We start from the raw sequence: 26,455 nt of genomic DNA, 5'->3' as shown, positions 1-26,455 counted from the left end.
ACTCAGATGCATCACTTTACTCTTGCAATCAAATTAGAGTCATGTAATGAGCTATAAATATGTAGAAATGGACTACAAATGATCCAAATTTGAAATAATGTTGATTAGGGGTGCCATGCCTGATGTTGTCATTTGAGTAGCTCCACTCTGCCTGTCTAGATATTCGAAACTGGATCTTCAACCCCGCCTGTATTGATTCCGAGGCCTATTATAGGCAGTAATTGCATGCTGCTGCCTTTAACAAGTCTTGGTTATTGCATCTGTGAATTGGATTACTACGTTTATTGAGGGACTGGGACTATTGCCTGAAAAGCCTTTTCTTGCTCTTTGTCCTGTTATTGTAAAAGGTATCATGGCATCACCATGATAAAACACTGGAAAGGCGTTATTAACGGTTTCTCCCATCTGTTTTCTTCTCGTTTTTTTTTATTTTTTATGTTTCATTAAGTTTATAAGAAGTAATATTACAGGGGACGTTTTATGCAAAATTAATACTTTGCAATTTTTTTTATACCTTCATTTGAGTCGGCTTTTAAAAATCATCCTAGCCGTTTTTTTTTTGTTTTGTTTTTTTTTTAGCAAAAAGTTACTTTTTTTGATGTCTGAAAAATTAGCTGTTTCAAAAACCTATCGATTGTTAAGTCACAGCCGACAGGCACTGTACTGTTACCTAGCAACCCCAGTCGAGCCCAGCCATTCACCTAGCAACCCAAGCTGAGCTTCATAACATTTGGTCAGCTGGGTTTACCTTTTTGCGCTGTGCAGCCGCTGCATTTTTGTTGGTTGTGCATGAGGCTTTACTAATGCTTTTCAAAGATGTACAATTGCATATTTGCACATTTGTTTGCAGCCATTTTCATGTGCAAGTGTAAACATTGAATTGGGGCCAGCAGCAGCTAATTTTCTTATTTGGATTTAAAGTGACAGTCCAACAGCAGACATTCATAACATAGAAACTGACTAATAAATAAAGTGGGTTTTTTTTTTTTTTTTTTTGTAAAGTCACCTAAAACTGAAATTATTGATGTTTCAAGTGAAATAGTGTTACCAAACCAAAATGATGTGGAGGTAAAAGTAATTTTCTGGTCAGACTTTTGCTCTATTTTTCTTGTTTATTCCCAATGTTTTAATTTGAAATACAAATATTTCGGTGACACCGAAATGCATATATTTTTCATTTGTTTTACATTTTACTGAGGTGCATCTATGTAACCCCAGAGAGAAATTTATCTCCAGGTAAAAATATTGAAAAAAGAATTCAGACAAAAAAAATATATAAAACGTTAACAAGTGAACTTCAACAACACACTACTTATAACTAAATCTGCGTTTACAACAGGTCTTTATAGAAATAAATCTTGCATATTTTTTCATACAGTATCTGTGTTGGTTTTGCTGACACAGAGACAGTTACCACCAAGAATAGACAAGTGGGTATTTCCCACACAACTGTTTAGGATGCTCCCACAGGGGTAAATCAGGCCTCTCTGTTACATGCCCTGCTCTGCCCTCATACAACCGAACTCTGGCTGGCGGTGGAGACACACGCACACACATCCACATGCACACTACTACTCTCTCTGTTGTGTTCCCTCTTGCCCACCTCTTAACATGTACATGCCTGCACACCAAAAAGCCAGCATCTGACTTGGCACTTAGCTGGGCTGAGCCTTTCAGAACAATTTAAATGGATAATCAGGCTGGTGATGCAAAGAAAGTGGATTGTGCATCTCTTAATCTCCAAACAGAGCTCCCTAAGCTGCTCCTGGTGCAGAATTAGACTGGCTTTATGCGAAATGACACCAGACAGTGTGTGACACTGTAACACTCTGTGGGTTCCAGTAAAATCTGGCACCTCTACCCTGGGGAGAAGGCTTTCTCAACACAGACAGCTGACATCTTCCATAACCCCCCATATGAGACACAACTCCATGTCTCTATTATCGGTGCCCCTAGTGTAGATGTTAATTTGCATCATCATTAGCAATGAGAGGAGAAGCACACAAGCACGGTCTTTGATACTGATCTTGCTCCGTCCGCCCTCCCCCACTGTAATATTTTGTTTCCCTCTGTCCTTCTCCATCGTCTTCCTCTGTGTTTTAGAAGACGGTAAACACTAGCAGTCTTCTGCACTGGGTAAATATCTGTGTTACACTTAAAGGTCGCTGTCATGCTTGTGTTGTTCTCTTTCAAAAGTGGCTACGACCTCAGCCAACGTTCATCTTTGACTTTTGTCTGAAATCTCACGGTTATGACTTTATAGCACACCTCTCCATATACTATCCATTATCAGATATTGATCCATTCCAATTTATCTTATGTAATGTAACTGTACAGGAAATCCTAGATCATTAATTGCACATGTGAGCAATGTTTTACCAAATACTTTTGTACTCTTACTTGAGGAGTTTGTTTACTTTTACTTGAGTGAAAATATGTTGAAATGGTATTACTCTTTCTTGAGTGCAATTCTTGGATACTCTATGCATCTCTGCCACACACACTCTCCTTGAAATGGTAGCAGCATCATGCTGAGGGAATGCTTTTCTTCAGAGCTGATGGGAAGCTGGGTGGAGCTAAACACTGGGAAGAAAACATGTTAGGAACTGTAAATTGCTTGTGACTGGGTCAGAGGATCACCTTCCAGCAGGACAAAAAGTATAATCACACAGTGAGGGCTACAATGGAGTGGCTGGATGATTGCATATTTGATTCCAGTTGGTTAAAATCCAGACCAAAATCCATCTTAGAATGAAAATTGATATTCATGCAATGAATGGGTAAAAAGAATCAGTCTACATATGTTAGGAAAATATAGCCCAAAAGACTGTAGTTTAGTTCTAAGTTTATATACAGTCATAGCTTTATATCTGGCTGCTGAGCACTCAGCAACCCTGAAAGAAAGCATGCAGTTTTCTGTTGGAGTTATTGAAGTGCTGTTCAGCTGTCTTCATATTGCTGCATGATATGATCCAGATGAGACTGGAACCAGATCCAACGGCTGACCCTGCTCCATGTGGGAAGCTGAAAATGTTCGACAAAGACTAAAGATGGGTGATTTCTGATGTTCTCTATTTGCTACTGGAAATGTCTCCCATGATTCAAGACATTTTGGTTTGGTTTAGACTTAAAACATTTGCTAAAGTGCATTCTGCTGAACACCTGCTGTAAGCTACAATCAGTTTTCTCTGTCTTGTAATCGACTAAAAGGAAACTATGCAAGAACAAAGCACTGACAGTGTTAACTCCGTATTGAAAGTGTTTGTTAATGATAAGGACCTAACATTTTCTGTGCTACCCAAAATCACTATGAATTTGAATCTGGCTTCCTGTGGAAAGAGAACTAATTCTTTAGCCCAGAGGGAAGAAATATAAAGTGGCACACAAACAGTCATGGAGCAGGGGGAGACACTGAAAAGGGAAGCGTAACACTCTTATTACTCTCTCTGCCTTCTTCAGTTTTTGTAAAGACAGCTGCCCTGAGTAGACAATGAATTAGTTTCAAGTGTCAATGTGCCAAAGCAAGCCAGGGGAACATTAATACTCCTTAATCAAGGTCTGTGTTGGCATATTCCCTTCCTTGTCTTCCTTTTGTTATTCCACCCCTTACCAGACAAAGAAAGGCAGAGCAGAGAAAAACTGGATTGTTCAAGTTATGTCTGCTGACTAATGTTAAAGTGTTTAATATAGCTCATGTTTTTGAGTGAAAAACCTTTATATATGCAGGGGTATGAGCTTTATTTGCATTTACATAATTGCTAAACCTGCAATGCATAATAAAGTACTTGGATTCAAACGCCATCAAGGCTTAGAAAAATGTAATAAATTCTTGTGAGAGTTGCATTCAGGTGTGTGTAAAGGTGAGTCAACAGAAGGATGGATGTGCAAATAGCTATAATCCAAGATTATTTTGTTGGCCAAATGGTTTCACACCTGAATTCCTCTGAAATTTAAATATATGATGAGTAGTGAAGACAGCTTGTCTCACAGAAGCCCAAGTTCACAGTTTTCCTTTCAAAGTCTGAAATCAAGAAATATGTAAAAAATAAAATAAAAATGAGCGAACACAGCTCACTTAAGAACAAAAATGATGACATTATCTCGAACACTGAACATGGACCTCAGTGCGTAAACCAGTGGCCACCCAAGGAAAAGGAAACAGAAAAGTCTATAGTTCAATTTATGTTCATATAGAAGAGGCTTCCCAGTTAATTTAACCAATGAGCTGGAAGAAGTTAAGTGAAATCCTGCCTGAGTGCAGTTGTTTGGAGACTTAAAAAACAGGCACCCTGTTGAGGGATTTAAAAGTTTCCCTTTACTCCAGAGCAGTGGCTCAAAATGAATTTGTTTCATACTATCTTGGTTACAAGGTGACAGCTAAATATGATGTTACAAGTTATCTAATTACAAGATTCAGAGCTTTTATTCTTTTTAAATCCATTCTACAGTTGGTACAGTTTAGTATTTCAACACATTTTAGCTAAAATGCAACATAATGTTCCAAGTATTAGCATTGAAAACCATGTCAGCTTTAGTAGGTGATGCTGTGTGTGTGTGTGCGTGTGTGTGTGTGTGACTCAACAGCAGCAGAAATGCCTAGAACTTCAGGTCACATGCCGTGCAATAATGTGGTCCCACACTGTGGTCATTGTAAGAAGATGAATATTCTGGCCTTGCACAGAGTAGCTTAATGCAATATTGCAGATGAAAACAAGACCCAAGTTGGTGAACAGCCCCATCTCCAAGAAGGCACATAAGCAAATTAAGCGTGACCAAAAGCTTTAATTCGAAAGGCAGAAGGATTAGGCTGTTTGATGAGCAGATTCAAGGGTGCAGGCGAGGGGGAACAAAAAGAAACACTTCTGGCCAGGCGTAATAATCTTTGAAAATGTTCTTTAAACCCATCTCCCTGTGACGTGCATTTTCCCTGCACTTCAACCCAACATCTTCCATCCCCAAGATTAAGGGCTTTTATCATGTATCCTCTCTTTTCTCAGTGATTGCTGCTTGATATTTCTGCTTTTGACGTCGTCCTCCGCATTTGCCTTTCACATCTTTTTTTCCCCCCTCAAAGTGGACTTCAGTAGGTTTAGGAAATGTTAAATCTAACTACACTTAGAGGCAAGTGTGTTACCACTCTACTAAAACACTCTCCGCTTAAGCAGAGCTGTTTGATTTAATCCCTAAAGGTGTACTTCCGGCGAATTTGATAAGACCCACCACAGCAAATGCTCCTCTGCATTTTACTGTTTTATGATTTTCTTCTGTTTCTTTCTTCTTTTTTTTTTCTGCAGACTTTTCATACGCCCAGCTTGGGGGATGAGGAGTTTGAGATCCCTCCCATCACACCTCCACCTGAGACCGAGTCCAGTCTCGGACCTGAAGTGAACTCGCCCTTTCCAGCGATGCCAGAACCCCCAGCTCAGCACAGAGGTCCAATAATTCCTCAGTTTCCCCCACAGAGTCTGGAGCTGCCCTCAATTACCATCTCACGCAACATGATGGACCAAGAAGGGGTGTCTGTCAACAACGGCCAGCATGTGGTGAGCACTGCCATGAATTTATTTAGTTTTTGGTTTTTATCCCAATAAAATTTGAAAATTCTAATGTCCCTAAATGAAATCCAGAGATTCCATGTAAATGAATCTCAGTGCACAGCTTGTCTATGAAGGCAGAGGTTTGTTAGAGAACATTAGAGAACAAACAACAATATGTAGGAAATGAAGTTGTGGAGAAGTTACAAGCAGACTTGTTTTAAAACTAGAACCCAAGCCTTGTACATCTAAACACCTATTAAAACACTGCTGTCAGGTTTGGTGGACATCCATGCCCAGGAAACCTCAGCAATCATCCTGAGGCCTTTGGTAGCTTTGGAGGAGTTCGTGGAACTTTGGAGATCCTCAGCTAAGGAGGGAACATTTGTTGGAAGAACATTATTTGTGCACTTCACAAATACAGCTGTGGTGTCAAGAAGTGTCAAGTAGAAATACATTAAAGACGTTTTGTTGCTCTGTATGATGGGAACAAAATCAAATATTTTAGTATATGCCCAACATTCAATGTTGAAGGAAGAGGGTAGTTCGCAAAAGACGAACAAAAAAAAACCATGAAGGTTGTAAAGGGTTAGTGGCTGGTGCAGAGGCTGACCTCAGAGCAGGGCAGCAAACCTAAGCGTACAGCAAGAGCTCTATAATGGTTTAGGTAAAGGTGTTTTTGTCGAACTGGCCCAATCAAAGCCCAGACTTGCACCCAAAAAATAGCAAAAACTTACAGCAAAGTTGATGGATGTACTCCAAAGAAACCTTCAGCCTTAGTTGTAGAGGAATGAGGGCAGTGAAAACATAAGCACAGCACACTTTTCAGATTTTTACTGTCAGAAAATCGTTAAAAGACAATTATCATTTTCCCTCTATTTCACAGTTCTGCTCCGGCTTGTTTGTCGGTCATAAAAACTCAATGAAATATATTTGCTGTTGTAACGTTGTGATGTGACAAAACACAAAATGTTTAAGGGGTGTTACTGTATGTCTCTGCAAAGTACTGCAGAAAACCAAACTCAGTTTGTAATGTCTGTAGTTTGTCACAGGAGCATCTTGTATTTGCAGCCGCTGCTCCAGATGAGATTTTTGATTAGATATGCAAAATGAAAAATTATGATTTAGATGGGCATAGTTCTGGAAACCACTGTTTTAGGTAATATAATGTCACCTTCACAGCTTTTTGTACACCTCCTGTTGTCAGCACATCTGGCACAGCATCTGCCCTTGTTTACAACACAGGATCTATGTAATCACTCTGAGTAAATGTCATGATATTATGTTACTGCGAAGATTCAAAACAAAAAACAAGAAAAATTACCAGGAGTGTAGATGACCCCTCCCTCTGCAGGATGAACAGATGTGAAGAGATCACAGGTGTTGGAGTACAAAACACATTCATCTCTGCTAGGACAGTGAAAACGGCACACAAAACTACCACCGTTTCTCATACTTAATTCATGTTTTTTTTTTCTTTTGCCAGAGTGAAAATACATACTGTAAGTCAAAAATAATTAGGATTAGTTTTGTTTCTGTAATCTACAGGTTTTAACTAATGAACTTACCTGCAGTTTATCCTAATCCCTTTTTTCGCATTTTATTAAAAGTTCAACTTCACTAAATTATGTTAATGTTCACAGACAATCGTTATAACTTATAGAAATCTAAAGTGAGAACCATTCACACACAAGTTTGATTAGGGTCGTATTTAATTAGTAGCATGAATAATCACACTCAGTAAAATCAGATTTCAGTAACAAATCAGAGCATCAAGACCTGCGGTGTGAACGTAGCCTAAGAATTACCTGGAGATTTTTGATCAGATGCAGACTTGGAAAAAACCCACAAATAACTATAATGAATGAAGATTAATCCCATCTTTTCATAAATATGTATTTTGGGGGACATCAGGGAGACGCTTGAGCTCCACAAATACATCAACAATAACACCATTTTTTTTTTTTTTTTACTTGAGGCATAATGACTGTTTGCAATGTCACACCTGGACTCAATGTGTTGTAGGCGCATGTCTGAAAACCAGTGGAATTTGGTAATTGTTGAGAGACTTTTAACTTCTGTTGGTGATACAAGACATTAGCAATGTGTTGTTCTCCATTTTATGCTTTAAGCACAGATTGAACATTTTTATAAATAGAGATCTTGCAGTGCTCTATATGTGTCACTGGTTTAATGAGAAACAAACCATCAGAAGTGCTAATGAATTATTTAAACCTCCAGCGTTCATTACATTCTGTATGCATGGAGGTTATATTGGAAACTGAACTCTTGGCTGTTTAAGGAGTTCTGACTATATGAGTCAGAACTCAGACTTCAATGGGAATTCCTGTATCTTCAATCGGCAGCTTGGAAAATTTGATTTCCTAGCACCAAGTGAACACACCATTGTTCATCACTGACATTTCCAGTCTTCCAAAATCACTAGTAATGATTATTTATTCCAAAGCTTCCTTGGTTTCTAAATTGAACAAAATAAGATTATTAATCTTAATGGATGAACCTTCAATGTTCCTCCTCATGGTTTGAAATACTCTGTAAGATACTGCTTGCTTTTCTTAAATCTGTGATCCTATGAGACCAGTCTAAGTGACCTGCTAAGACACAGTACTATAGGTTAAAGCTCACATCAACACTGTCTGCTCTTCATTACAACATACTGATGATCAAATTTGGAACTACAGATTTAAATAATCTTGTTCTTCATGTAGATATCGTGCTGCATATTATGAGATCGTCATCTGAGGGTGGAAATGCATTTTCAAATGCCACAATCATAGAAGCACTGAGGAGGAAAAATGGAAATGTCACTGGCTGACTAGTTGTCTTACAGACCTATTACAGAAATGGAAAATTCATTTAGGAGAGAAGAAATAAAAGAACAAAAGCGTGAACGAGGACACAATGATATCGGTGCTGCATTTACTTTGCGAGCCACAAATCACATTGCATCAAACCAAGCAGTCATTATCATTAGAACTGTATGAATAAGTGAAATGTGTGTTGGAAGTGCTGCTCTCACACTCCCTGCTCTCAGATATTTATTTACATTCCATATGGGAAGAGGCTATAACATTTTTACCACTCTTTTTCTTGCTTCTATTCATCTGGCATATAAAATAATTGCAGCTTTTAAAATATCTCTGCCGCATATAGTAAGTTAGCCCCAGAAGGGTTTTTGCCTAAGGAATTTTCATTTCATGGTCAGTTAAGCTTTCTGCATCTGGAAGAAACGGAACCTCGACACAATTACATTCCTGACTGTTCTGCCGACTTGCTGGAGGATTAGATTTGATTCTCAAACATTATTCCTCTTTAACACCATTTGCATGGCTCATGTCTCTGATTGTGCAGAGACTCTATTAAAATCTGAGGGGAGAATATGGGTCTGTGCTCCCTGCCTACCGGCATTGTCGCGGGCACACTGCTCACTTGTTATCAGTCATCGCACATTGTAGCTCAGCAAGGCTTGTGGTGGCCCTTCATTTTTCCTGCAAATGGGATTGATCCCCAAAAGTCTTTGGATGGTGTCTATGGCAACTCTTTTCATCTTTGGTTTCATCTCTGCTTTTGCTTTTGAAAGCAAAGCAACGACTCCTAAATGAGATAAGTAACAGCGTCGTTTGCAGGGGCTTCCATATACAGAGACAATGATTTACGCAGGCCCTAGGAGAGGTGTTTTGTCATTTTGTCAGCACACTGATAAAGGAATGACAACCTTATATACATGATTACATTCTGTATTATTTGTTGTGGCTGCAGGGGCAAACAAATAAACCGTGCACTATTGCAATTACATTTTTCATCAAGCCTGCGTGCTCATATTTTCCAACACTTATTTTGCTTTCTCTGTGCTGGCTTACTGGTGCCGACTACTTTCGGTGTGAAAGTCTCTTTCTTATCACAACTTAATGAGAAAGCCATCCAGTGAATATACCTGGGCTGTTTGCAAAAGCTTCTTCCATGCCAGTGCATTGCCAAGTGTTGTGCTAATTCCTCTCCCCTTAATGTTGAGCGTATGTCTTGTAAATTGGCCACAGATGCTGGGCTCGTACGAAGAAGAAATACATTTTCTCAGCTGCAGTGTGCCTAGCAAGCCCTGAATCTGAAGTCATTATTTATTTAATCTGCTCTCTTAACAAGCTTCTGACTCTCATTTTTGTCTCGCAGCATGTGTCCTCCTGATTTGTGATTGAGTCTCAATAGTGCCAAATAGTACTGGAGTTAGAGCTGCCAGTATTGCTTTATTCACAATTTCGTCTCAATTTTTTTCCCCTCCCTGCTGCACAGCGAGGGTCTGTGGGTTCCATTTCAAAAAACACCTGGTGCCTTCACCACATTTTAGGGTTTTCTTGACACATGTAAGCGTGTTCTGAAATGGGCTGCGTGTCCTCTGTGATTGGATCCGAAGCCTACCGTAGTCAACTGGTTGGATTGGATGTTAAAATCAATATTCAGGGGATCCGAGCCCCGCTGTCTCATCACATTTACCACCATGGGGTGACGCATTATGTATTTTTCATTTTATTCATAACTAGCTGTTTCACATGCCATTAGCTTTACAGCCGCAGACATGCTAATATTTAAGAGTACTGAGTTTTAGTCATGCACGTCATGTAAGAAAGCAGAGAAGCTAAAGAGCTGCTGAAAAGAGCAGGATTATTTTTTTAGTACAAATTTATCAAAGTATCAGTATCACTTTTGCAGTCAAAAATATGCAGAAAGGTACTTTAGTTATCAGAATAAAATATTTTTAGAATAAGTTTTATTGTTTTTAGTAGTACAGGTAGTCATAGTAGTATTACAGATGATATTAAATATGTTTTATGTTTTTAATGGATTTTTAATCCATTAAAACACAGCATCTGTGTGGATGCTGTGCTTCCACACAGATTGTAAGCTGTTTTAAAAAATGTTTTTTTTTTGGTATTCAAAGCAATATTTGCTTTTGGCTCTTATTGTGACATTTTGCTGAAAGGTTTGTTTTTGTTTAAATATCTATAGCTCAGATGTCACATAAAACGAGTTGAATGAATTAACTGAAGTTGTTGGTTCAGCCAGTTTGGGTTTTTACAACCTGAGAGCCAACCCAGAGCCATGCTGCTGATCACATTATGCTTTGACTATTTTCAGATCTGTTAATAACCACATAAATCACTTAATTTATCTTATTATCTCAGCAAACAGATGCTCTTATGTCTCCATCTTAATTTATTAATGCCGTTTTAAACAACAAGGGATGTTTGTGGAAGTTTCACAATCTCTGTCAGATCTTCTCTGATCCTCAGTAAAACTGAAACTAACCCTGCTTAGAGCAAGATTTATCAACACCATCTGGCAATATTAAAATAGTCACAGTTTTTAATAAGTGAGTCAAACATTGTTATACATTTAGAGGGGGCAGGGGGAAATCAACTTTACCTGGTGCTTCATCCAGTGCACTGACCTTTCCTCGAAGACAGGTCCTATCAGAATAAACAGTGGGAACACAAGAGACGTGCTCATGTTAATCTAGTGTAAACTTAAAAAACGTTCATTCAGTGCAAACTTTACAGCTTTTTCGTAATAATTAGATCCAAATACAACAGCAGTGGAACGAGAAGGAACTGGTTCTAAACAGACACTGGAACCAGTTTAGCACTGGAACCAGTCTGTTGGTAAAACAACTGAAAACAAACATTTTTAAGTAGATGAACAAAAAAATGCAGTTATTGTGTATGGTTTTAATAGTAATTTCATTTAAAAGAAAAAAAAAAAAAAAGGCAACACTAAGTGTGGAAAATTTGATTGTGTTCGTTATTTCAACTGTTTCATCTCAAGTTTGTTGTTTAGATATCCTTGGCAGATTTCCAGTGAGTACAATACCTTCACTACTGTCTGGTCAAAGCCCACTATATCCTGAATGAAATGGAAAATGTGAGCACTGTTGCAGAAAGCCTGTTTTTCTACACATCCCTCTTATCTCCCTTTCAAGCCACGAAGCACTGACATGAGTTGTACATCAATTTAAGAGAGTGGATTTTTTTTTCTTCTTCTTCTTTTTTTTTTCGCCCCCTTCTCTTTCTTGACAGCAATTGTGACATATTGGGTCAGTCAGAAATGAAAAATATTCATGCAGGCATGCAATACTTGTAATGAAGTCTCAGCTTGACCTTCTGCATGATTGATTTTGTAATTTACTTTTTTGTAAGGTTCTCAAACAGAAATGATGTCATGTTGAACAAGTTTTAAATACACATAATCTATAAAAGAGAAATGGTAGAGAGGGGTATGGGTCAGTGGCTGTAGCAGACCGTGGGGAGGAGAGGGAGCCTATCGGCCTGTGAGTCCGAGAGCACAGGCCAGCAGAATGAGGGAGATGTGTTTTTTAAGTGCGGGTTAGGGGTGTACGAGACATAAAGACTGATTTTCTTTAAGACAGTGAAGTGTGTTTGACTGAGATGGCACAGAGGGGGAAGAAAAAAAAAATCATCTTCTGCTGTTCTAGCCTTTACCGGCATTCAAAATTCCATTTTTCTCATTTGGCTTAAGCGCAGGCTTCAGCAGGTTGCAGAAAATGGAGGAGAAAAAAAACCCCTCGATGTACCCGTTTAGAAGCAGCGTAAAGGAATATGTGCAGAGCGCTGATAAACTATCTTTAATAGGACTGACCTTTCATGCTGGCGAAAGTTGCTGTGGGATTCATCCTTATAATTACCATATAGATGATTTTACCCCTCTCCCGCCATGGAACATTTCCAAGAGCTCTGGCATTGATTGAATGGAAATTGAACTTGTTAACATTCTTTTCAGCCTGTTACAGTTTGGTACTATTGTTCATAAATTCTGCCCAAATTCAGATTTCCAGTATCTTGGGGAAAAAAAAAAAAAAGACTCAAGGCTGTTTTCATGCATGAGCATCAGTGTTGAGATTTTTATCACCAACTGAATGCAAAACGTTGCATTCAGTCCCGCTGCAGTGTTTGCTGTGGAAAAGGTTTAGCACATTGTCAATACTTTGTGATTTTATTTATTTTGTCCTCGTCTCCTTGTTTGGAGTTTAAGTGGCTCCAGCAAACAGGATTGGAAACATTGTTTGCTTTATAAGAAGCATATGACTGGCAGCATTGTGTTGTTATTGTTTGCCGTTTCATCTCTGACTTAGAAAACAACACAGTAGGGAATATTACAAATGGCATTTACATTCAGAAACCCTTTAATGATTAGACAGAACATTTCAGCTTTCATAGCGACACACACAAAGACGGAAACACATCCACACAAACATGTAATTCTAAATAAGGGGGGCACATCTGGTCGCTGTGTTCTCAAGATAAAGACTTATTTGCAGTTAAATGATCATTATCAAAATATCTCACTGCTCTGACTGCTGGTGATACAGCAATCAAAATGCAAATGAGCAAGCTCAGGGACAAGAAGTAAACATGAATTTGTCAAATTTATATTCACAATCAAGACATCTGTTACTTAATATCTCTAATTTGTCAAGCTTTCCTTTAGATCAGGAATTATAATCCTGGAATTTCTTCCCGATGGTTGATATTGCACTGATTAGGATTTTTTTCTGCGAACGTTCCCTATATATACCATCCAAGCAGTCCTATGCCATTGCAGTATTGATGGCTTTGATACAATATCTAGTGCAATTCTGTCCTCAACTTTTATCTGAGTTTTACTCAAACAAAACAAACCATATGATCTTTATTGTTAAACTGTGGACAGCGGTGTTTGTTTTGCTGAATGTGTAGCATCTTATCTGGAAGCCAACTGGAAAAAATTCACCAAATTACTTATTGGAACAGTCAACATCTTAAAGTCAAAACTGGTCCTTAAGAATTGTGCAAAAAAATGTTATTACTGTATACAGATGACCACAACTAATGGTGTGTGCCTTTAATGATTGCAGATGGTACGGAGCAAATTGTAAACCATTTACTGCTCAGTAATGACAATGGCCCTGGCTGAAATGTAAATCACAGGTGTTTGGTTGCAGGTCTGTTTATGGCAACATTTATTTGCAAGATTTCCAAATGTGCAGTATCACAACCTTATTGCCTTGATTTATTTCCCCGGCTTTGCCCCACCTTTTGTAGAAACCTGCTCGCACTTGTAAATATAAATCTGTTCTCACTTGGTATATTGTATTTATGATAAGCAGGAGACGCTGTATATGAGAAAGAAATGGATTGTAGATCCAATATGTGCTGTCTGCAATAGTGTTACAATATTGTTTTTGAAGACGGGCATTCATAAGGTTCTTTCAATAAAGCCAGGTGCATGGGTTTATGATGTGTTGATGTTGGGAGAGATTGAGTTTGCGCTGCTGAATACCAGATGGATGAACGCAGGGAGAACAAATCACCTTTTCTGTTCTGTTCAAGTCTCCTTCTCTGTTTCATGTCAGCTCTGCTGGCTCCCTGATCAGTCTTCCCTCCGGAGAGCTAGCTGAACTTGTAATTTCATTCTTGTCACAATCAGTGTAAACATGTTGTCTGTAACATTAAGAGACTTTGAAGAATTCAATGTTTTAGTTTGACCTGTAGAAAGTCTTTGGATTCATACCTTCAAATTATGATTCTTTCCAGTAAAGCATGTGGCATGAAAGTTACACTTCTGCAGCGTTTCACTCTAAAATAAGGCACATATGTGTTTCTAGACTAACTTTGTGGTATGTACAAAGACTTTTCGATGTGCCATTTAAAGCTGCGGACAACAGTTCCTTTGTGGCAGTAAAGACTGGCAAATCTAAGCCCTGAGCTGTGATTTAACCAAGAACTGAGCTGGGTGGCCATCTAATACTTATTTGTCAGGATAATTTATCATTTCTTGTAAGAGACATTTAAGAGTCAGGACATCTTGACATGAGATCTTCCACATAGCAATCCACAGAATCGAATGACCCAATTTCAGTTCTGGAAAAGGGAAACAGGTTGATGAGTTTGTGCAGGAGGATGTTACACCGAGTACAGCTTGAGCTCAGAGATGGGTCTTGGTACAGACAAATCAAGGCGCATCAGGAACATTAGTAATAACTGCAATGACACAAAATGCTTTACTATCTGCAGAATCTGTATCAGGTTCCTCTTTATGCAGATCATTTACTTTACTTGAAATCAATTTTGTCAATCTTGTAGGTTATCATGCTTGGGCAAAAATTATTGTTTTTTATCATAACCTCAACAAAGCATTCCTGAAAAAAAAACAAAAAAAAAAAAACAAATGCAGTGGAGAAAGACTTGCATCTTCTTTTATCAAGTTCAAATTGGTGCTAATTCTCACTTTTTGTAAATTGAACATTATTCAGTCCTCCCCAATATTTATTACAACTGAAGTTGGTTCATAGAGACCACCTGTCCAAGTTCAACTGAGTAAGGGTCTACATGGTCTACATGGTCTACATGACTTGATAATCCATATGCAATTTTTGGAGCTAGGTTTTCCATACCTCGACTAAGGTCACTGACTTAAAACAGACCATCAAACCTTAACCTTTTAATCCAGTGGGTTAGCAAGATAAACATATTACCTACACAGAATATTGGGTTAGGTTCTTGCGGGTCTCTTCTGGCAAGCTCAGCTATTTTATTGAGATGGAAAACCACTGCCTCCCTCATCCAAAGGTTCGTTGTTCTGCTCCAAGTCACAATTTTTAAATTTGATTGAATCTGTGGCGCTTTCCTTACATGTTATTCATAACTTAGGAATGCTTCCATTGCATTAAAGCAGATCGGTTTCACATTGATTTGGTTATCAGCTGTTTGGTTTTTATTTTTTGTCTTTAGAAAAACATTTTAAGTTTAAAGACAGTATTATCTTCTTATCTTACCCTGTCTATTTTTTTTTTTTTCTAGAATGTTGGGCCCGGTCATCTGCGTCAGTACCCATCTAACCCATCCATGGTCATGAAGTCCATCATTAGCATGAACAGTCCTAATGGTATGATGTCACGGAATCAGCTGTCCACCATCAACCAATCGCAGCTCAACGGACAGCTGAGTTTGAACATGGCTGGACCCAACATCAACCACACATCACCATCGCCCCCTGCCAGCAAGTCAGCCACGCCGTCTCCATCCAGTTCCATCAACGAAGATGACCAGGAGGACAGCAACAGGGTGAGTATCTTCCCACGTTCAGTGGCTTATTGAAAAACCAGTGTAACGTGGCATTTGTGTAAGGCAACGAATGCACAGTGGTGTGAGAACCTATTTTCCCAACTTTATCTGTTTTTTTGTTTTTGTTTTTTTTTTTTTCAAACTTTTCTTTCATTTAAGGTTATTGGGGAGAAGCGGCCAGCCCCAATCGATCCCACAAAGAAGCCCAAGACTCCTAAAAAGAAAAAGAAGAAGGATCCCAATGAGCCCCAAAAGCCGGTTTCTGCCTATGCCCTGTTCTTCAGAGACACCCAGGCTGCAATCAAAGGTCAGAACCCCAACGCTACCTTCGGCGAAGTGTCCAAGATTGTAGCCTCAATGTGGGACGGCCTTGGAGAGGAACAGAAGCAGGTATTGTAAAATATAGATTTCGTCATCTGAACATATCTGCAACTTTTGCTCATTTAGACCCGCTTCTGTCTCTTTAAAGGTTTACAAAAGTAAAACAGAAGCTGCCAAGAAGGAATACTTAAAGGCCCTCGCTGCTTACCGTGCCAGCCTGGTCTCCAAGGTGAGAACTCTTTGTTTGTTTACCTCAGAAATGTATTTAACAAAGAAATATTTTACTTGTGGGTAGCGTACCCAAAATTGTATTCAAGTAAGAATAGCACTACTTCAATTTTTTTTTACACAAGTAAAAAGTAGCCATTCAAGAAGTTACTCAAGTAAAAAAATGTATTTGGTTAAAAATAAGCTCCTCAACTAATGAGTAATAGATCACAACATAAATCCTTTAATATTTAAAAATTACATAATCAGAGAGAGTAAAATAGTCACTTTTGTAAAATAATGACCCATATCATTTTTTCCCCAAAGTTTTTTTTTTTTTTTTTTTTTGCTTAAATTGTCTTTTAGCAAAGAAGAGATTTGATTTTGGCAAGTTTGTTCATCATTCAGGGGAGTTATTCACAGCGGGTAGAGTGTACATCATAATAAAGTTCCTCAAGTAAAAGTAAAAAGTACAGCGTAGTAAAAAATATTCCTACAAGTAATTTTTTTTTTTTCCAGAAAAGTTACTCAAATATATGTAACTAGTTACTACCCTTCATGTTTCTTCACTTTTTCCAGGCTGCAGCAGAATCAGCTGAAGCTCAAACCATCCGAACCGTTCAGCAGACCCTGGCCTCCACCAGTCTGTCCCCCGGCCTGGTGCTGCCCACGCCCCACAACCAGCACCCTGCCATGCCGTCGGCTTCCCAGGCCCTGCAGCAAGCACTGCCACGGGCCATTGCCCCAAAGCCTCTGCAGATGAGACTAGGGGGCAGCCATGTCGTGACTTCAGTCACGGTTTCCCACCAGAACATGTCCTCTGGGATGCCTCAGCAGCTGCTGGGCCAGATGGGTGCCGGTGGGCCCATGGCGGCGGGCGCTCAGTCCACAGCCGTGTCTCAGATGAGCCCACCCATGCAATCAGTGCAGCAGCACACCATGCAGCAGCTCCAGCAGCAGCAGCAGCAGCAACAGATGCAACAGCACCTCCAGCACCATCAAATGCAGCAGCAGCAGATGCACCACCAACAGATCCAGCAACAGATGCAGCATCAGCATTTCCAGCACCACCTCCAGCAACAGCTGCAGCAGCACCACATGCAACAGCAGCAACAACAGCAGCAGCAGCACATGCAAATGCAGCACATGCAAATGCAGCATCAACTGCATCAGCAGCAGATTCAACATCTCCAGCAGCAGCAGCAGCAACAGCAGCACCAGTCGCAGTGTTCTCCACCGCAGCACTCTCCTGGTACGCCACATTCAGTGGGAGGCTCCGCATCTCTTGGTAGTCCACAGCCGGCCCCTCAGCAACATCCCCACCCCTCCCAAATCCAGGCCCACGCACAGGTCCTCTCCCAGGTCAGCATCTACTGAGCCAAATGGAAATCCTATCTCAAAGAACAGGAATAGAATAAAAGCATCACTCCATGTTGCTTTTCTAAGTTGCACTTAAGAAGTGTGTAAAATTTAGAATGTTATATAAAGAACCTGTTTATTGTTGTAGACAGATATGCACATACATGTACAGGGGGGTCACCGTGTTAGCCGGGGGTTTTGTCTATGAAATAGGCTGAGAACTGACAACAGCCCGTCAGGCTGAGCGCCCAGTGGTCGTTTGTGTGACGTCTTTCAGTTGTTCATTTGAACCGACCGGCTTCACAAAATGCTGAAAGACGTTTATCTCCCACTATTTTATTTAACAATAAAGCTTTATTTATGAGGCCAGAGATGTGAGATCAGCACAGCGCGGGGATATTTGGAAAACATTTTTATCACTCCTTGCTTGGACTGAGTGACTCACTAGATCTTCGCTGGAAACCAGGAACCCACACATCAAGTCTTTGTTCCCACACTGGCCAGTATGTACAAGACTTTCTTTCCTCCATCTTTCTTGTAGATCTAACTGTTCAAGTCATCACACGGGAAGGTGGCTCGGTGATATTTAAAGACACTTTCAAGCTATGTCACAAAAGCAGACAATGTCTTTGAAGAATGAAGAGAACTGGAAATAAAAGGTCTTTGGAAGCAGTTATCTGGATGAATGACTGAACTGACAGAGACAGAAACTGCCATAAATCATTTATGTCATCACACCATCAAACTGTAGCTGTAATCTGCTGTACATGTTTTGTAGAGAGGGGAGAGACGAGATCTCCTGTTTGCAGCAATTCACCCTCCAGACGATTTGCCCAAAAGTGTGTAACTGGCTTTTCCCACCCTTTACCCATCCAAAAAAAAAAAAAAAAAAAACTCTTCTTTAATTAATCTTATTGTTTTTATGTCAAATATATAACAGTTAAATTATGTTTTTTTTTTATTATGCGTAAGAAAGGGGATATTTTATGGTAAATACAGATTTCTGGATCAAGGTAGATGATTTAAGGATCCTTGTATTTTTACTCTGCTTACCAACAGACATTGATGGAAAAATACTGCAGAGCCAGTTTGTTGCACTGCCAAAGCCAACTCAAAAGATATTGGAGTTTGTTTTTGTGGGATTTTTTTGTTTGTTTGTTTGTTTGCCAGTTGTACAAAAGTCCACGAGGGAAAAAAGAAAATGTAAATTTTTTCATATCACCTGTTGTAAAGTTTTAATATGTGAGGCTTTAATTAAAACATTGTTTTAATGACATGTGGATTGCTGTATCACATAGTGCATTTCTGCTCTTTTATACTTTTTTTATGAGTTCCAATAGCAATTAATTTTCTTTGTATTTTGCTTACAAACCAAGTACAGTTGAAAACTGTCCCTAGGATAAATGCATATTGGTATGGAGTTCTTGGAAGAAAAGAAAAAAAAAAGATGTTTGCAGCTTAAAGTAGGAAACGTAATTTAATGTTGGAGTTTTTTGCGCAGCCATGAAGACAATTCCAGAGACATTCCATCACTAATATGATCGTAGCCATAATTTTGTATGAAGTATTATATATTTCTTTGTGTCTCTGTTTAAAATTAAAATATCAATCAAATATTTATTCGGAAGAATCAGTTTTTTTTTTTAGGCCTTCATTTCTATAAAATGCTTTTACATCTCCTTGTTAGCTACTAAATGCAAAAAGATTATAATACCTTGCAAATGCTTTTTTATTTTTTTAATAATAATGAAACTTTTTTCATGTTTTGTTATATTGTAATCCAAGAAGACAGGTTAGGTTATAAAACAATATCAAGTTTTATAAAATTTAAAAGAGTTATATACATCTTTCAGCAACAGAGAAAGTATCACACCACTACAAACCTATGGCCATATAGAATAGAATACAGGATAATTCCTTATTTACTCTTCTAGTGCTGCACACGAAAATCTGTTGACAACTATTAGTAGGACAACTTTACAAATCATAACTTTATGACACAGTGTAAAGAAGGAAGTCATTAGAAATCTCATTTGTAGTTAGCTGCATGCTATGTTGCAGGAAGCAACAAACATGTGACTGTAGATGATTGGATAAACCCAAGTCATCTGGTCTACATGGAAAAACCATGTGTTGAGGAAAGCTAACGTTGCTCATCACCCTAAAAACACAATCCCTGCAGTGATTATTTAATTTCCTTTTGGGATCAATAAAGTAGCTCTGAATCTTGAATGTTTTGAAACATCATGGTGGCAGCATAATGCTGTGGGGTTGCTTTTTTATTCAGCTTGGGAATTTGGTCAAAGTTTCAATACCACAAGATAAACTGCTAAAGACTTCAGACTGAGCCAGACAGAGTGGAATGGTTTAGATTGAAGATCCCTCATGTGTTAGAATGGTCCAGTCAAAGTCCAGATCTAAATCTCATCAAGAACATATGGCAAAATTAAGCTTGGTCTGTTTTGACAAGAACAGGCAAGAATTTCAGTCTCTATATGTGCAAAGCTGGTAGAGACTATAGTGTGCATCTAATAGCATTTAAAGGTGGTTCTACAGAGGAGCTGAATGCATATGCAACAGAATTGTTTCAGATGTTGAGGACTAAAAACTACACTTCATAATCATTACCTAATTTGTGTAAAAAAAAAAAAAGTCTGTGGTTGAAACCTCAAAATGTGAAAAATCGTTAAATGGGAAGCAGTGCGTCTGTGAGCCATCATACACATTGTCAGTTGATCAAGAGGCATGTGAGAAAAATATCTGTATGTTTTTGTATTAGGGCTTCATTTAAAACGGAATCGTTGAAAATGACGCATAAGCATTCATGCCGTCTTCACTGTGCTGCTCTGCGTTTCTCGGTGTTTTAAACTGGACGTGTGTTGTAGCCGTGTGTAGGAACAGAGCTGGCGCTGGATGAGGTCAGCATGTAAACAGGCACTTGTCTCAATAACAGTCCCCCTTCTCACACACTAGTGCATTGGATTCTGCCTTTCTTAGTCCCTTCAAAATCGCTCCATTTCCAAGACATCCCCAGGGGTTTGCTGAGCTCCCTTGAATAAAATGGTGTGCGGGGGAGGGAAGGCAGGCAAACAATAATTATCATATCTGCACAATAGACTGTGAATCCATTGGCCAAGAGAAGACCCTTCTTTTCTCCTCCTTCACAGCAGTGGAGAGATTTTAAACATGGGTTAATGGTAGTTCAAATTAGATCAAGAATTTACTCCCGAGCTTTCCTGATAGCAGCTTTGGTGAACATAAAATTTTTCCGTTGTTTTCAATTAGTCAGCTTTCAGGGAAGTGTTTGGGACCTGGAACCGAGGCCCGTCGTCGCCGCCGCCGTCGCCGCCACCATCGCAGCGACGGGCTCTCCAGCTCGGGATGGAAATGACGCCCCGTTTCGCTGTCGTGATTAATTGCTGCATCTGTCCCGTCAGAAGCCCGAGTGAAGAGGTCTGCGGGAAAGCAGAAAATAAGCACTGGCAACAGTCTTAAAGTGCTTATGATGAAATGAAAATTAAAAACAGCAAGTGCTTTGCATGACCTGAATCCTAATGGAGAGAGAGAAAGAGAGAGAGGAGGGTGGGAGAGGGAAGAGGAGGAGAATGTGAGAGCGGGTGTCCATGGATACCAAACACACGCTTTAAAAACACACAGTAATGAGGCTCTGGGAAATCGCTGTTATTATTCTGAACAGATTCACAGCAGAGCCCATTAATAATGCATGCTGCTCCTTGTTATTCCATAACCCCTCAGTATTGCGGTCACTGTGTGTACAAATATCTCACAGCCAGGGTTGGAGTTATGGGACTGTGCAATAAAAAGGTTACATATATTTTCAAAACACCGTTATCCACACACACCATTCACAAGAATAATACACTGCTCCTCCTGTAATGGAGCTTGTGGTAATTTGAATTGGTGAATAAATAAATCCCCCCTATAGTATGTGGTACACTTTTATTTATTTTTTCTTTTCCCAAAGCAATATGATCATAGAAACATGAAGCAATCAATATCCTCCACTCGTCTTTCTTCCTGTCCTCATCATTAACCAACGCTGATGAAACGCATGAAGGGCACCATGACATTAATGTGTGATTTGAGTAATGCAATCATGAAGTGACCTAATTGTCCCCCTCTCTCCCGCTGAGGTCAGTTGTTCGGCACCGTGCCGAGGATGACTAAGGAGTCAGATGTGGAAGCTGAGGGATTGTGTATTTTAATGATTTATTTGGCTCCTTTGTTGTTTTCCCGTTCACTGCACAGATACAATGCAAGTGGAACAAAAGCCGGCTGACACTGACCATCTGACCATCGCGCCCACACTGCAGCCCCTCTCACGTGTCTGGCCACAGATGCAGAGCCGGACGCTGGGATTGATTCGACAGCATCAACTTAAGAGAAGCACAACAAAACCCGAGTGTCTTTATGCTCCGACCGCGGCTCGGTGCCGAGACATCCGACCCTGAAAGCCCAATGTCAGGCCCACTTAACAAGAAGAAATTAAAGCTGCAGTCAAATGCTCGACTACATTTAAGGAATTCTTGACCTTGTGGTGGTGATCTTCACAGAGAGAGCTCCTGACCTCTGAGATGAATAGTAAACATTGTTTATTAGGTGGGGGTGGGCTGTGTTGTTGTGGGCTCTGCTAGGCTGCTGAACTGCTGACATCCTTGACGTGTCGAAGTTTGTTTAGAGAACTTTTGACCCGTCAGGCTGAAGGAGCAGCAGCTGCAGCGTCAGAGCAAAACTAGCAGCAAATTCACTTGAGTTTAGATACATGTAAATAAATAAATACATTATTCCTGGAGGCTGCTATGTTTTCTCTTCATTTGAGCAGATATATATATTTTTTAATTAAGCCAATTTCCACCTCCCCCCCTCCATAATAACCGGCAAAATAAAAATCACTAAATAGCCAATTTACTTTTTATACCCTAATGATCACAAACCTAAAGTCATTGAACCCCTGCTGCAAATTAGGTTCAGAGGAAAATCACTCAGGTGTTTGCAATTAATAAATTAAGAACAAGCTAATCCTAAAGTTCTTTATTTTTTAAATTCAAAACTAAATCATAACTTCAATTAATACTGCAGTCTCAAGGTGATTACACAAAATTTCTTATATGAGCAAACATATGAATATTATTAGAATCAGTTGATGCATCTAATGAAGTCCTTCATTGGTTATAGTTGTTGCCATGACAAAACGCCACAAATACCTGAGGTGTTGACTATAAGGCTTCATATCAGGATTAAATGTCAAAATAATTGTCCCAAAAGTTCAGAGAAGAGCTCGATGCCTTGTAGAAACGGGGTGCTAAAAAAAAAAAAATCATCTATCAGGAAATACAGCTGAAGTTTATAGTAGAGTAGAGGATAAAACAAAACTGCAGGCAGATTCCTGGTGGCCATAAACTGCAGACTTGACATGACAGGTTTCAGTTTCCACAGTAAGGCAATCACTGTAGTCTGAATGCTCCATGCCTGAACTCCAGGATGCACCCATCTACTGACCCAAAGGCGCACAGAGTTTTTCTCAAAACTTTAGAGGTTGGTTGTATAGGTTTGATGGTTCTATTTAAGGGTGGGCAACATCTCGTCATTGATCATTTGTCGTGAGGCTACTTTCTTGTTATGATTGTCTTGTGTTTCATGAAGATTTGCATTCATCATTGTTGCAACAGTGATGTTTAAAACCCCCTAAGAGACTGTCGGGATTGTTACTTTTACCATTTTTGTCCACTGATGGTGTATCAATAAATATGATCAATTGCAGTTAGATGCTGTTTTTTGATTGCATTTGCAATATTAGACGTATTGAAATACTTAAACTCTTCTTGTTTGATTTGTTCATTACAAACAGCTGCAAGTTTGCATAGAGAGGGATGGCTGATTTAAAGCTCACCCGATTGTTACGCATTATTTGTGTTTGAAAGTGCTGCTCATATTTCTATTTCCTTGGTTATTTGCCCAGAAACCAGATGGACTGATCCAACCTTTTTATTGAACTGCCATCAGGTGAGCCTGATACGTCACACATAGAAACAGTCTGTGTTCTGCTAGTCGGCTGTTAATGACTAATCTTCTGTTCTGATGGGAGTAAATGATTTAACAGAATGTGTTCATCAGGACGGGATGGAAACAGATGCTAGTTTGTGTTTAGCTCATGCGAAGACATACAGAACGTTCCAAAAAGTATTTATGCAGCTTGGACTTTTTCATAATTGCATCTAGGAGCTTTATGTCTCTCCCAGCTTTGCCAGCTCTTCTGTTCAAAATAACTAAGTCAGTCAGAGTGGATGGAGTGTGTTTTGACGCAGATTCTTAATTGGATTTATGTGTTAGAATGACTCAACTCCTCAAACACATCAACATACAGTCATATTGAATAAATTAGAACATGCCTTGCGAGGAGGGAGATTGTCAGATTAAAAGTGCCTTTTGAAAATAACATCTTTTAAGCAGTATAAATATACTTTTTTATTACGTCCACATTTCTCAATTTTAAATTTGTTTTTGGTCTGATATGATATTCTTATCTTAAATGTCAAGTATCCACTAGCTGTGGAAGTGGAAAATCATCATAATTAACAAATGAAGGCTTGGAAAACATCAGTCTATGTTAAGAATCTCTAGAATGTCTTTCACTTCATGAACCAGGCGACTAAAATAAGTTATATTTACAATAATATCCCAGTTTATTGAATACAACTACACTTGGCTCAAATTTTTTGCTGCCTCTTGCAAGTTTTCCTTTTGGCAGCACTTATCTTACCATCAACTCTGACCAGCTCTTTTTGCTACTTAAGAACTTCATTTACAAAGTGGGCACTGTGTATTTACAGAGATGTGCGGTGTTGTTTTAGCTCCACTTCTAGTTTTTTTTTTTTGCATATAGTCCAGTTTTATCTTCCACATTTACCCAGACTTTGGTAATGCAGTTGTGCTATACTCTTTTGCTGCTTTTAGTTAACTGACTAAAACGCTGCAGTGGTTCAGACATTGTTCTATAACCTAATCCAATTACAGACCTTGCTGATCTGCATGGTTCTGTTTGGTAAATAATGCAAACTGTTGTGGCTTTCCAAGAACAGCTGAGGTTTATATATGATGTTTATATTTACTATGTGTATGAGACTTTTAAAAGCCTCTGGCTGCAACATATTGTATTTAGTCAACAATGGGGACTGGATATAATTTTTTTGGCTCACTAGCCATCATTTCACCCCTCTTCACAGTTATGCACTACTTTGTATTTGTCTATCACATAAAATCCTTCTAAAACACCTCAAAGTTTGAGGTTGCTATGACAAAATGCAAAAGGGTTTGAGGGGTATAAACACTAAAACTGGACTTTTTTTCAGCTCTTTAAATATATTTGAGGAGCTTTATGCCGTCATAAAAGCACAAGCCAGACATGGAGCTGATAAACAAATCTCTATTATGCTGCTGTCAGTCATAAAGGTCATGGAATAAACATCCATAGGAAAAAGAAAACTGTTTATACTCACTTGTCTCTACAACAATAACAGCAGTAAAAAAAAAAAAAAAAAAATCTGAGTAATGACCTGTTTTGTTTTAGCTTATTTTTCCTGAGTTTGTCGGGTTTTTTATTGCACATTGTTGAGTTTTTGCAGACCGAATGGATTTGGAACACTTTATTCTCTGTTGCATTATACAGTCACTTAAAAAAAAAAAAAACTTAGCAAGCTGTCAGCGATCTGAAAAAGCTTTCTTTATTGTGACAGACCATCATGCCCCAGAGGTTGACAGATGTCCCTGTGTTGCATGGAAATGATTGCAGTTTCTTTTTATTTGGACTTTGTTTGGTTTAAGAATGCAAAAGCTCCCGCTCCCCTCCCCTCGCTGCCACTCTGCGATTTATTTCATCAGTGTTTTATGGGCTTTCTGTTCTGCAGAGGTTCCCAACTCTGAAATTGCCTTTTATTGCAACTTACTTAGCCTGTTAATACAGGTTATTACTGAGCCGACATGTTTCTATGGCAACAAAACTGATAAAGTGTACCAGGAGAGTGGAGTGATAGATTACATGTGCATGCTGTGTCACATCCAATTAACTCAAACTGACTGTACACCACATTATGCCACGACTTTGCAAGAAAATCAATAAACGTGGATGGTACCCAACAAGGTTCCCCCCTGCCTTTGCTTCTTTCTTTTCATCCCTTACGACGGCAGCAAAGCCAAGACAGATCATGCCACTAGGATGTCCCTGCTGCTACAAGAGGCAGGTGCTGTGTAGACACCATTCAAAACTTAGCCTATTCAGTCCAACTCCTCTAACGCTCCATTCATGCATAGCAAAACACCATCTGCTCCTGTTTTGCCCGGAGCAATCACAGCTGACCAGGAAAAAAAAAGAAAGGAAGAAAGAAAGAAAGAGAGAGAGAAAAAAAAAAGAAATCCATGATAACAGCTGTTGCAAAACAAAAGCCAAACAAAAGGGAGAAGGAAAAGGTTAGAGACAAGTTCAGCACCAGAAATGACTCAGTGGAGAGGACGAAGGAAAACATTTACTCTTGCTAAGTGTCTGGAGGGGGCGGGGGGATGCCGTCCAGCGGAGAAGTGAGGAAAGGAGGTTAAACGTGAGGCGTTTTTATCTGCAGACCAGTTAGACTTGCAGCAGCTCATGCAGGATCAGGTGATAAAAGATTCAAGCTGAGGATGATTCTTCTGCACAGCAGACTCTCGTGGTGCAGGAGCGGAGGCAAATGAGCCGTCGCACCACCCCTTCAGAGTGTTAGGATGAGCTATCTGAAGCAGATGTAGGCAAACACGAGGAACCCAGGAGGGGCACAAAGCTAACACTCCACATGCTGTATGGATATGTTGCCATTAAAATTATATATCAGTGCTGTGACCAAAAAGAAGCCT

General features: G+C 39.3%; 1 protein-coding gene and 1 long non-coding RNA gene across 2 annotated transcripts in view; one reads left to right on the top strand and one right to left on the bottom strand.

The window, feature by feature from the left end:
• The window catches only part of tox3 (TOX high mobility group box family member 3), a 49,958-nt gene extending 30,965 nt beyond the window's left edge, over positions 1-18,993 (top strand). Inside the window, exons 3-7 of the mRNA XM_007552173.2 lie at positions 5,295-5,543; positions 15,404-15,667; positions 15,827-16,057; positions 16,137-16,217; positions 16,775-18,993. Coding sequence (XP_007552235.1) covers positions 5,295-5,543; positions 15,404-15,667; positions 15,827-16,057; positions 16,137-16,217; positions 16,775-17,572 — 1,623 coding nt within the window. The 3' untranslated portion in view covers positions 17,573-18,993. The remainder of the gene's footprint in view (positions 1-5,294; positions 5,544-15,403; positions 15,668-15,826; positions 16,058-16,136; positions 16,218-16,774) is intronic.
• A 274-nt stretch (positions 18,994-19,267) lies between these two features.
• Positions 19,268-26,455, bottom strand: part of LOC103138079 (uncharacterized) — a 79,126-nt gene continuing 71,938 nt past the window's right edge. The window contains exon 2 of the long non-coding RNA XR_476208.1: positions 19,268-21,009. This is a non-coding gene — a long non-coding RNA (uncharacterized LOC103138079). The remainder of the gene's footprint in view (positions 21,010-26,455) is intronic.

This window comes from Poecilia formosa, unplaced genomic scaffold, assembly GCF_000485575.1.
Source record: "Poecilia formosa unplaced genomic scaffold, Poecilia_formosa-5.1.2 Scaffold46, whole genome shotgun sequence".
Taxonomy (NCBI): domain Eukaryota; kingdom Metazoa; phylum Chordata; class Actinopteri; order Cyprinodontiformes; family Poeciliidae; genus Poecilia; species Poecilia formosa.
Note: the sequence above shows the minus strand (reverse complement) of the source record. Positions and strands in the feature narration are given on the sequence as shown.